Source organism: Chiloscyllium punctatum, chromosome 17 (assembly GCF_047496795.1).
Source record: "Chiloscyllium punctatum isolate Juve2018m chromosome 17, sChiPun1.3, whole genome shotgun sequence".
In the NCBI taxonomy this organism is placed as follows: Eukaryota; Metazoa; Chordata; class Chondrichthyes; order Orectolobiformes; family Hemiscylliidae; genus Chiloscyllium; species Chiloscyllium punctatum.
Window position 1 is genome coordinate 86552510 of NC_092755.1, and position 13230 is coordinate 86565739.

Here is a 13230-nt window from a genome sequence, read left to right on the forward strand (position 1 = left end):
GTAGAGGGATACCTGGGGTTCAACTCAGAGAATGTCTGTCCTGAATGTGAGATGAAAGCACATAAAACTGAAGCCACGACGGAGGGCAGACTCCTCACTTTCAGGCTGGTATTTGCTCAGAGAGATTTATGAAGAGCTTAATGACATCATTCTGCTGACAACTAATTTAGGATTCAGTCAGTTCATAACGTGGTGCACTTATGTTTGCTAGAAGCTCCATATGTTAATACACTGAGCCCTGTTCTTTGCAGGGTGATATAGTATATACGTACAAAGCTCCTACTCCAACTCCAAACAAGACCAGCCATTCACTTATTCATTTCTCAGGATAGTACCCTGACCAGTTAGACTCAAACAACATCAGATTTAAACAAAGCTGACAATTGATTGCGAATCAGCATTAGTGGGTGCATTGTAAGTCTTGTTGTATCATTTTGAACAGCGCATCCATTTATTTTTCAAACAAGTTCGCTTTTGCCTCTGCCATCTGAAAGGGAAAACCATTGCAAAGATGTGTGCTGAATGCATTGAATCCAATGAGCTGATATGGCCTTTACCTTATGATTGCTAAAAGTACATATATAACGTGTGCTTTTCTGTTTAGTTCCTGCTGCAAAGGTTTGAGATTGCAAAGTACTGCAGTGCAGACCAAGTGGAGATCTTCGGTAGTCTGCTCCAGCGTTCTCTCTCCTTAAATGTTGGAGGATCCAAAGGAAGTTTGAACAGACACGTTGCTGCCATTGGGCCAAGATTCAAGTAAGTGCAGTGTGACTACAGTGGAAATTGCAACAATGATCATGACGATCGTGTGTACTTCAAAAATGTATGATGGAAAAGATCTTATGGTTGAAATTAGCAGATCTGTTCTCTTCCCTAGAAAATGCTGGAGGCTGTGTGATTGAATTTATTCAAGGCAAGCTTATATAAATTTTTGATAGGCAGAGGCGTCAGACAGACTCTGGGCCCAATTGGCCAACCCTTGCTGCTAAGCCCTTTATTTACAGTATTCTGCTGATGCTGTGCGCTAGTTGGCAAATGATAACAGTAATGAATGGCATAACCTCATTAGGTTGAGTCTCCCCTTTCCTTCAGACCTTGTGGAGACCTCTAGCCACCTGCTTGGTACCTTCTGTAATGACTTTTTCACACAGGGCTACCACAGAGGAGGACAAATGGGATCAAATTTACTGTAAATTTTCATTAACGTCAGTGCAATTTCCACCATCATCTCACTACAATTTCAAGCGATCTAACTGCTTTTGTTTTTGTCACTCCAGGTTACTGACTCTCGGTCTTGCATTGTTGCATGCTGATGTTATTTCCAATACAACAATTCGGAATGTGCTGAGGGAGAAAGTCTATTCCACTGCCTTTGACTATTTCAGGTAAACACTATCATTGTTCAAGTACAAAATCCGTGCATTTATTTTCTGTGCAGTCGCACAAACATTTCGGTTTATGTTTGATTAATTATTTCAGTGTTGCACCAAAGTATCCCACGCAAGAGGAGAAGAGACTGCGTGAAGATATCAGCATTATGATCAAGTTTTGGACAGCCATGTTCTCCGATAAGAAGTACCTTAATGCAAACCAACTTGTCCCTCCTGGTAAAGATGTCCTCCTTGTCAAAACCTCATTTAAATGAATGGAAGGGGGCTCTATTTTTCTTCCCCCCGCCACATGTCAAATGGAGACCGGGAAGACCTATCTGGCATAAGTATCTAAATTTTCAAAGGATGCTTGGAGCAGGATAAGGGATGTCATGTTGAAAATGTTGCTAACTTTATTGGACACTCGGAAATTAGTCACGTGGAAGAAAAGTTCAGGCAGTGGTTAGGGTAGTTAAGTATACATTTAGTCTGGAACTGTAGTTACCCTATGAAGTTGCCTAGATTTATTTTAAGATTAATTAAAGTATATATGTATAGATGTTTATTTAGACTTCAATTATGCATACAGCTTCTTTCTATATTGGATGAATTGAATAAATTCTGTATGACCTTTATTATTAAAAGAGAAAGGAAAGGCAAAAGCACATTGAAGTTTTAACCATTTAAGCAAATTCTTTTTCGTAGCAGATGCTTTAAATGATACGAAGTTGCACAGTTGAAGTGTTGCTTCTGTTGAAATGTAAGCACATCGCTAAAGCCCAAGTCTAATTACAGGACCTATTAAAACATAGAATAAGAAAGGATTATTGGATATGTCAAAGCCATTGCTCCTCCAGACTATGTGAAATCTGGTCTATCAATGGTTGTAGGTTTGCTCGCTGAGCTGGAAGGTTATTTCCAGATGTTTCATCACCCTGCTAGGTAACATCTTCAGTGGGCCTCCAGGTGAAGCACTGCTGCTGGTTCCTGCTTTCTACTTATATGTTTGGCTTTCTTTGGGTTGGTGATGTCATTTCCAGTGGTGATGTCATTTCCTGTTCTTTTTCTCAGGCGGTGGTGGATGGTGTCTAACTCAAATGTGTTTGTTGATAGAGTTCCGGTTGGAATGCCATGCTTCTAGGAATTCTCATACGTGTCTCTGTTTGGCTTGTCCTAAGATGGATATGTTGTCCCAATCGAAGTGGTGACCTTCCTTATCCGTATGTGAGGATACTAGTGAGAGAGGGTCATGTCATTTTGTGGCTAGTTGACGTTCATGTATCCTGGTGGCTAGTTTTCTGCTGGTTTGTCCTACGTAGTGTTTGTTACAGTTCTTAGATGGTATTTTGTAAATGACGTTAGTTTTGCTTGTCTGTATAGGGTCTTTCAAGTTCATTAGCTGCTGTTTTAGTGTGTTGTTGGGCTACGATAATGTCAAAAAGTCTGAGTAGTCTGACAGTCATTTCTGAGGTGGGACCCATTCTTTTTGAATATGCGGTATGGGTGATTTTCCTCTGCTCTGCGTAGTTCCTCTGTGCTGCACTGTGTGTTGGCTCGTTGAAATAATGTTCTGATGCAGCACTCATCCCCATATCCACAAACGAAGCTGCATTTGTATTCAAAAAGAATGGGTACCCAATGAACACAGTCCGCCAATTTCTCAGCAACAAGCCCAAACAAGCAGGCAAAACACATCCAGATATCCTAGCCACTCTCCCCTACATCAAAGATATCTCAGAAATGACTGCCAGACTACTCAGACTACTCACACTAACAAACACTACATTGAACAAACAGGCAGAAAACTAGCCACCAGGATACATGAACTCCAACTAGCCACAAAAAGACATGACCCTCTCTCACTAGTATCCTTATATACAGATAAGGAAGGACACCACTTTGCTTGGGACAACGCATCCATCTTAGGACAAGCCAAACAGAGACACGCATGAGAATTCCTAGAAGCATGGCATTCCGATCGGAACTCTATCAACAAACATATCGAGTTTGAGGGGAAAAAACAGGAAATGACATCATTGACCCAAAGAAAGCCAAATATGTAAGTAGAAAGCAGGAATCAGCAGCAGTGCTTCACCTGGAGGCCCACTGAAGACGTTAAGTAGTAGGGTGACGAAACATCTGGAAATGAACCTTCCAGCTCAGCGAGCAAACTTACGTCCAGAACCTCAACCTGAGCTACAAATCTTCTCAAAATTCACTGGTCTATCAATACATGTAATAGTTGAGAAAACTTTTACAAATTTCTCCCTACCTCTAAAATTTAAGCTGCCAAATTCTATCGCTTAATCAGTTGATTTCTTTGCATATCATCCTGATTCCAGCATTCACTTGTTATGTTCCATCCAATATTTGGTCATCTCTTTCTGTACTCACTTTATATCCCTTAATCTCATTCTGATCCTTTGTTGTCTTATGGGGGTGTGGAATTATTTCCCTGTAACTTCTCAATCCTTTTCTCCTCCTCAAAGATCCTCCTTAAATCCATCTTTTTGGGCAAGCTTGTGCCACTTTATCAAGTATTACTTTGCTACAGCTTCCATATTTTCCTCTGGGTCTCTATTCAGCTCCACTTGACTTCCTATACTAAGTGCGGATTTAAAGGAGCATTATTGATCATATATTCAACAAATTCTTTGATCCAGCTGTTAATCTGCACCATCACTCTAGGTTTAAACTAAATCCTGTTAAACTGAGGGGCTTCTATCCAGCTCTCGTCTACATTCCATTGCTGCAAAATTTGAAAGAATATGAATTGTGATGAATCATCTTATTCCTCATAAATTAAGTTGAGTGTTTCTCGTAACTGAGAGAAAATCAAGCAAGCAAATAGGTTAGTTTTTATAGCACATTGTTCCAAAGCCCCTTCAATAATGCAATCTTCTTTGTATTTCTTTCCAGCCTGGTATCTTGCTATCATCAAACTTGATAAAATAGGTTGAGAATTGTCTTCTGAAATATCTCCCTTTTTCACCCAGTCTCTCTCTCTCTTCCTCCCTCTCTTTATCTCTCAAGCATGCTCTCTCTCCCTCATTGTGTTGCCCCTCCTTCACTCTGCTATCCCTTCCCTTGTAACCTGCTCCCTCCCACTCCTTTTTCATGCCTCATTTTTCCTTTTGCCTCATCCCTTCATGCCTCATCTCTATTTCACCCTTATTCGCTTCACCCTCTAATCCCATCAGATCCTGTCAACCCATTCTCCTCTCAAAGCCTCAGTTCTCTTTTTCTATGCTTTTAGCTTTCATTATGTTTTATCATTCATTATTCTCTCTTTAATTTCATTAAAGCTGCATTAATGGGGAAATTGTGCCCTTAGTTTACTTCCTTCAGTGCAGATTCCTGCGTCACATGATTGTTTCCTTCTGGCAGCCTACACATGAAACAGAGAAAAGGCAAGACATTGAGGAAACCTGCAAGGTTAAAGGAATAGCAAGGGCAAAAGTTGAACAGGTATACAGTGGGAAACTAAGAAACAGAAGAGGAGGAAAGTTTAGATGTGGGAGTGATTAAGGCTGCGTTCTCTCCCATCACGTTCAGTACATCTGTTCTGTTAAGACCAAACAAGCTCAGTATTTAAACAGCATGTCAGTCTTACATACACAAGCCTTTCTTTTCCTCTCAAAGTTGTGATTTGTTGCTAATTTTCTTTCTTCCCCAAATAATCTAATAGGTTTGAACACCTGGAATAGCCTCCTAAAAGAAGAAAAGGCTCTTGCAGTTATTTTCTTTCCTTGGCTTCATTTTTCATCTTCCTTCTCTCTATATTAGTGCTAGGCTTATGCTCATCTTTTGTTTTAAGTAGTATCTCTATGAATGCAATAGCAAGTTTCAACCCAGATTCCATGCCTGTTGCTATTTATTACCATTCTTATTCCTTTACTGACCGAAGCACCTGCTTTCATTCCTGTTCTTGGACGCAACAAGAAAGGTTTCTCGGATTTCTGCTTTGACAGTTTGATTGTAAAATCCATAAGGTCTAATTTTCAGATGATGATTGTGAGATGTACTAAATGAAGTCAAATAGCTCATTTTAACTTGAGGCAGTTTAGTGAAGGCCATTATAGTGGTACTGAGGCACTTAGTAGCTAACAGTAAGAATTCAAGCAGAATTGTGTTAATGGCAAGTATCAGAATAACAGTTTCCTATTTGGATGTGAACTTGAAACCAGCCTAGAGGCTTGTATCATGTGTCACTGAGTTCATTAATCCAAGAACATTTGTTGGCCCTGTTCTGTGCTGAGTTAACTCACTTCAGTCATGTGTCAGGAGACGCACTACAATACCATTCCACATTCCTGGCCAGAAAAGACTTACCCTCCTGGCACTGTATGGTGAGGAGAGGACACTGAGTTGTTCTTGTAGACTGCATATTGACCCTTGCTGTTTGGGCACACTTATCCCACTACAGTGCCCAAGGTTTTTGACATCTCCAGTCCCTGAGAAATTGGTCCCCATTATAAATCATTGCCCTCAAAAGGGAAGGGAGCAGAAGTTAATATTTTCTCTTATTGTGTATAAGGTTGTACTTGTGCAACCACAAGGAAAATCCTCAAGAAAAAGACTATTTAACAGCTGGTGCTGAGCTGCCATGAAATGCTTTTCAATTGCTTTTGTTCTCTTACCTGCAATTTTGTTTGAAAAAAAGATCATTGCAGTTTTATTGTGGTACAAAGAGAACTATTGGGCAGAAAGCTTACAAATGGAAAACTATTCTTCAGACAACCAGGATCCTTCTGTGAATAACCTGTCTGCTATAACTGTGGCTGATTCCCGGAGCAATCTGGATGTTGCTGTTGGAACAAGACAGCAAGCTACACAAGGCTGGATCAATACCTACCCACTGACCAGTGGAATGTCAACTATCTCCAAAAAATCAGGTGATGTGAACAATGGAAACCTTTTAAACTACATTGGATCTGCATGTTGCCTAGTTTATGTTTCCGAGCGTTTCTGTGGCATTGTGGCTGCAACATTTTTGTTTCCTCGTGCTTGCTATTTGGTTATTCTGTCATTTACTCTTTTGCATATAATGTGTGCACGGATCTTGTGTAATGTCTGTGATGACCATTCCATATGCAGAGATCATTTCCATAAATTTCATTGTTTGATTGGTAACTTGCTCCTATTCTTATCAAAGGTGACTCATTTATAAAACGTTCAGGCAAGATATTGATTGCAGCTCACACCATGGCATCCAGAAGTATCTTTAAAAGAAGCATTGTGGCATGCAGGAAATGTTAGAATGCCTCAGATAGTCATTAATGTACTGTGATGATCTGAAATTGTATCTTGTTGATGTCCAGATTTGTACATAATATTACAGAGTTATTTTCATGACCTCTATGAAATTATTTATTACTTCAATCAGGCATGTCAAAACAGACTAATCGAGGTACTCAGTTGCACAAGTACTACATGAAACGACGCACACTGCTGTTGTCTTTATTGGTGAGTTGTTTATTCACAGTAGTTAAGAGAAAGCTGTGCTTTACACATTCTGCTTCATTAGGCTATTTCCCTTGATCACAGTTTTCCAAATAATAATGATGCGGGTTAATTAGGTTTCACTAGAGCAACGTTTAAACATATTCTAAAGTCCCTGTTTGCACAAGGTAGATACTAATGAAAAAGGCCATATATCCCATTTCTTAACAATGACCCCAAATATTCTTTCAGAGCATGCTCAGCTTTTTTTAAAAAAATGATTCTCTTGATTAAGGAATTTATTAGTACTTTATTATGGAATCCTCTCCATCTGCTCTGCATTTTGATAACTCTTTGTTTTCCTGATATTGATCTTGAACCTGGTTTAAAAAAAACATATTTAACCTTTTGGCTCTTGTCTGACTCATGCGATTCAATTAGAAGTGATTTTCCAAATTTTACTTTTCTGTGTTCTTAACAATCTACTTAATATACATAGATACATGTTTTCCAGGTTTTATTTTGTCATTATTCCTGTGTAATAAATTCAGACAAGAACACAATTGGTAAAGTGGTGATCTTGGTTGTCATACTGATAGACTTTGAAAACAACAGAAATTATGCTGCGGTGTTTGAGTTTCCCATAATTACTGCTGTGCTTCTCACTTGGGCCAGTTTTTGGGAGAAGTATATCAGCTCAACATATACCACCTGTTATTGTATCAGTAATATTCAATTTCCACAAAAATGTTGAGTTTTGTAAAGAGAAGCAATAATTAATGGTCAGGCGGCTTATGGGGGAAATAGAATATGGTGAGAATGTGTCACAAAGCTGCTGATTGTATACTGGCATAAATGCAACAACTTACCTTTGTATATAGTCATACAGCATGGAACCAAACCCTTTGGTCCAACCACTCCATGCCACCCATAATCCCAAATAAATTAGTCCCGCCTGCCTGCTCGCCCATATCCCTCCAAAACTTCCTTCCTTCATGTATTTATCTGAATGTCTTTTAAACATTGTACATTAGTGAAATATAGTAACTCTAATATAACTATAATAAATCTTTAACTAAGCCTGCAATCCCAGGAGCAGTTGCAAGATCCATGTATTTTGCCTTTACTGCAGTAAATGACCTACAGTGTTTTAAAAAAGCATCAAGTTAACTTTGCTTGTGAGACTGTCATCAAAAACATAATATTTTAATACATATATCAGATATAATAATCCATTTTTGCTTGTATAGAAAAATGTTTGATGTATTACTATATCTTATTCCTCAACATTTGCTGTCGTGACATTATTCCAACTACATGTTGGAATACCAGAGGGCAGTTCAGTATGGGTAATAAATGCGGCCTAGCTAACGGCTCCCAAAATCCTGTGAATGAATAAAAAGAAATGTTAGCTACATTTGATTTGAAGTGGAACATAATTATCCAATTAATTTAATCTGTACATGTAATTGCCTGAATACTGCTCTTTACAAACTCTCAGGAAGCAGAACGTCACAAACAGTTCATCATACATTTTGGGCATTGTATTTTTCCAATTAGTAGAGTCACATAGTGCAGCACCAATGTGATTTGAATGGCATTATGACTTCAAGACTATTTGACTTTTAACTCTTAATTATGAAGAATTGTCTAATTGGGTAATTGTCTAATTAATTAAAAATAATACGTAATTTTATATTACTCATTCACATTCATGCCTTCATGTCTGCTTGATGAATTACACCCTTCTCTCAATTCAAAGCTTCTTAATTTCCATTCTTCATTTGATTGTTTAATTTGATTTTGGATTAAAACTGGGTAAATTATCAAGAAAAGACTGTACATTTTGTGCAGGCTAGGCTCATTAGGCTCACTAATTGATTGGAAACTGGCAAGAAAACTAATTCTACATTGGGAAGGTTCAATAATTAGAGGATCCAAATTTAAGATAATTGACTAAAGAGCAAAAGCAACATATTTTTCTACACAGTGTGAGTTAATGTAATCTGGAATGCCCCATCAGGAAAGGCAGTGGAAACAGATTTAATAATAGTGTTCTAAAGAGAATTAAGTAAGTATTTGAGAGGAAAACAGAATTCATGGTTATAGGAAAAGAACAGAGGACTGAGATTAATTAAATGTCATGACAATTTACAATGGGCCCTATCACTTAAATTCTGCTACTTAAATTCTGTGATTCAGTAGTTACGTAAGGTTTCTGGATGAACAATTTAAAAAAGCATCTAACCATAATTTACTTTAAGGCTCTCTTTATAAAGCACCTTTCGCTGCCTCAGGATATCCCAAGCACCTGGCAGCCAATAAAGTTCTTTAGAAGTGTACTCACTGTCAGAAGCTGTGTTACACACAACGAGCGGCCACAAACCTGTCACGAGATAATCTGGTTTTAGTGATCTTGATCAAGAAATGAATATTGGATATGACTCTCGTGCTCTTTTTTTGAGATAGTGGGCACAGGATCTTTCATGATCACCTGAGAGAGCAAACAGGGCTTTGGTTTAACACCTTGTCTGACCATGCAGTACAGTCTTGGCACTGGATTTCTGTGTCAGCTTGGACTCCACAATGAGACTTGAACCCACAGTCTTCTGATTCAGGCAAGAGTTCTACCCACAAGCCATGGCTAACATACCGACAAATGCTTACTTTTGTTTTTAATGTTTAGGCAAGTGAAATTGAACGACTCACCACATGGTATAACCCCCTGTCATCCCCTGAGTTGGCATTGGACCAGACTGGAGAACTCAGCGTAGCAAACTGGCGGTCAAAGTACATCAGTCTGAATGAAAAGCAATGGAAAGATAATGTAAATCTGGCCTGGAGCATCTCACCTTACTTGGCAATAGAGCTGCCTTCCAGGTAATAAGACAGAGAATTAAAACTTTATCATTTTACACCATGTTAATTGGAAGCAGGAGTATTGCTGGATCCGAAACTGCTATTTAATATTTTATATCGGTAGTCAGCTAGCTAATACATAAATTAAAATTGCCACATTGTTTGTATGCATTTTCTGTTGCTGTGTTCTATTTATTCTTCACTTGCTGGGTATTGATCGAACGCTACTGGAATCCAAACACTTTCCTTCTAGGATTGTCTAATGCCATGCAGGGCAGCTCAGTGGTTAGCACTGCTGCCTCACAGCGACAGGGACTTGGTTCGATTCCAACCTCGGGCAACTGTCTGTGTGAAGTTTGCACATTCTCTCCAGGTCTGCATGGCTTTCACCTGGGTGCTCTGGTTTCCTCTAACAGTCCAAAGATATGTAGGTTAGGAAGATTAGCCATCCTAAATTGCCCCATTGTGAGCAGGGATGTATAGTTCCTTGTTCTTTTCAGTCTTGACTGAATACAAATTCATTATAGATTATGTTGGGGTTATGTAGGCCGATTCAGGGCAGGACAGAAGTCTCTTTTGAGAGGAGTTTATTTGTCCTCATAATGTGAAATGTATGGGCAAGGCATTTTGTGATAAAGTTGGCTATACAAAATGCCTGTGAAAGTGCTTGTCAGATATATAGGAAAGCATAGAAAATAGGAGCAGGTGTAATCTTTTCAGACCATCGAGCCCACTCTACTATTCAATATCAACACGGCAAATCCTTTCGTTCAGTGCCCTACTCCTGCTGTCCTACACCCATTGTAACCTTTTAGCTTCTAGAAATATTTCTTAAACCTTTTCAGTGACTTGGTCTCTAGAGCATTCTATGGTAGGAAATTCCACAAGTCTACCACCCTCTGAGTGTAGATATTTCACCTCAGCCCAGTTCAAAATGACCAACTCCATGCCTGAAGTCATGACTCCTTATTCTGTCCCCTGCCCCTGGCCAGGGGAAACATCATTCCTGCATTCAATCTGTCAGTTATTCTAAACTCCAGTTAATGCAGGCCCAATCAACCCAATCTGCCTTCATATGGTAAGCCTGCCATACCAGGAATCAATCTGATGAACCTTTGCTGCACTCCCTCTGTAGCATGTGTATTTTTATTTAAGTAAGGTAACCAAAATTGTGGTAAGGCTTCCTGGCTGCTGAACTCAAGCCCTCTTGCAATAAAGGCCAACGTACCATTTGCGTTCCTAACTGCTTGCTGCATTTTTGCTTTCAGTGACCTAAGTACAAGGACATCCAAATCTGTTTGTACATCAAACCTTTTCAATCAATCACCATTTAAATAATAATCTGTCTTTCGTTTTTCCTCACATAGTGGGCAATTCTACACTTATCCCTGTTAAACTTCATCTGCCATATATATGCCCACACACTCAACTTGCTGAAATCACCCTGAAGCCTCTTCACTTCCTACTTACCACTTTCAACCCCATCTAATTTTATGTCATCAGCAAGGATGAAATGTTACATTAACCACATCATTGATATACGTTGTGAATAGTTGAAGCACAAGCACTGATTCCTCCTCTGTTCCTTTTATGCATCTCACTCTGAAAACAGCTCACTTATTCTTACACTGTTTCTTTCCTGCTAACCAATTCTCATTCCATTCCAGTATGTTATCGCCAATCCCTTGTGTTTTGATTTTGCACACTTATCTCTCATGTGGAACTTCATCAACAGACCTTTCTAAAACTCCAAATACACCACATCCACTGGCTCTCCCCCATCTGTTCTCCTAGTTTTGTTCTCAAATAAACTGGAGTGGGTTTGCCAAACGCAGTTTTCCTTTAATAAATCTATATTAACTTGGCATAATCCATTTTTGGTGTTTTCAAGTGTCCTGCTATAAATCCATTACTACAAATGTTAGCATTTTCCTACTAATGTTAACTAGGCTATATATCCCAGTCTTCTCTTTTAAATAATGGAGTTATATTTACCACCTGTGAATCTGCCAGGATTGTTGCAAAATATACAGAATTTTTGAAGGTGACAACTTATGCATCTGCTATTACTATGGCCATCTCTTGGAATGTAGCTGATTCAGGCCCTGGGGATTTAACAGCCTACAGACCTATTACTTTCTCCAGCACTCCTGTTTTTTAATCATTACTAATCCCCTTCATTTCTTTCTTCCCAATAAACATCTGCTTCTCCAACATGTTTTGCAAAGCAGTAAGTAAATAACATTACAGATATTATATCTATGAGACCCATGACATCAATGCATGTAATATTTGTTAGGTTGAGACATTTGTCTGATTTCTGCTTAACTAGTGTTGGTACATTGCAGAAAAGCAGAAACTACTTTTGAGTTAATGTACAGCAAGATCATAAATCATGAGTGCGACCACACTGAGATCCCATAACATGTATTAGTGCCGTCAGTAATGTTTGAAAGGATGAGGAATTCTGCATCTGAATTGAACTGTACCTTAGTTTTATTAATAACTTACACTTTGTTCACTATGTTGCACCTACCAGATTTAAAAACACTGAAGCCATTGGAGCAGAAGTAACACGTTTGGTGAGGCTGGATCCTGGAGCTGTTCGTGATGTCCCAGAAGCCATACGGGTAAGACTGTGAAATGAAATAAATGTCCCTAAATAACCATGCTCATTTATTTTTTGTATACAGCTTTTAAATGTATGAGTTACTGAAAATAGGAAAAACTTAATTTGAAAATGAAATAAATTTCTGATGATTTTGGAGTAAAATGAGTTAATGGCTATTTCCAGCGATCAGATGTGGTGTCATTTTAGTTGCTTTTTGACATATTTCTGCAAAGTCAAAGCTTTTTGTTCTGTGTTTGTGTACTTTTGATCATGACTCGTTATGAGATACGAGTGACAAGACAACAGGCTATTTTGTAAATTAGACTTGCTTGTTATATATGTTTTGGCAATTCTTGTAGATAACTCTCATCAGTCTTTTCATTTAATCTTGCAAGAGTGCCAAGAAGTATTTAGCAGCTGGATGAATATGCTCACGTTAACGCATTATAAAACTTGGATTTCAGTGACTGAGATGATACACACATACAATCTTCAGGCACTGTCTATTCAGAGTGCACTTTTTTTTGATAGCAGAGGAAGGCAACGAGATATGGTCTTTGTAGATTGTTGTTGGGGATCATTCCTGTCCGAGAAGGCTGAGAATTTGTTGTATTTGACAATATTAGTTAAGTTTATCCATAAGGATTCAGCTTCAGTCTTGAAATAGGTAAGAGCAGGAAGTGCAAGTAACTGCTAGTTCCATTGGAGTGATCGTGGAAGTATGTTTATTTTGTGGTGGTTTGCAATGAGAGAGGGAAAACATTAAGCCAATCACACTAACAGGACCAAAGATGTGCAAGTTTTTTTCAAATTTATTTCAAAAGCGTTTCGGTTAAAAGAGACTATTCTTTAGGTAATAAAATTGGTGCAGGTATGATAGGCTTCTTTCTGCACCATTTCTATTCTTCGACTCTTTCCAAAAGTTTCCCACCACCAAACTTAAAATGA

General features: G+C 38.6%; 1 protein-coding gene across 2 annotated transcripts in view; it reads left to right on the forward strand.

Moving 5' to 3' along the window:
- Nucleotides 1-13230, forward strand: part of pi4kab (phosphatidylinositol 4-kinase, catalytic, alpha b) — a 162340-nt gene that overhangs the window by 113520 nt on the left and 35590 nt on the right. For both annotated transcript variants that reach the window (XM_072587796.1, XM_072587797.1), the window contains 7 exons: nt 605-756; nt 1278-1385; nt 1480-1607; nt 6107-6265; nt 6757-6836; nt 9499-9692; nt 12211-12301. In XM_072587796.1, coding sequence (XP_072443897.1) covers nt 605-756; nt 1278-1385; nt 1480-1607; nt 6107-6265; nt 6757-6836; nt 9499-9692; nt 12211-12301 — 912 coding nt within the window. The remainder of the gene's footprint in view (nt 1-604; nt 757-1277; nt 1386-1479; nt 1608-6106; nt 6266-6756; nt 6837-9498; nt 9693-12210; nt 12302-13230) is intronic.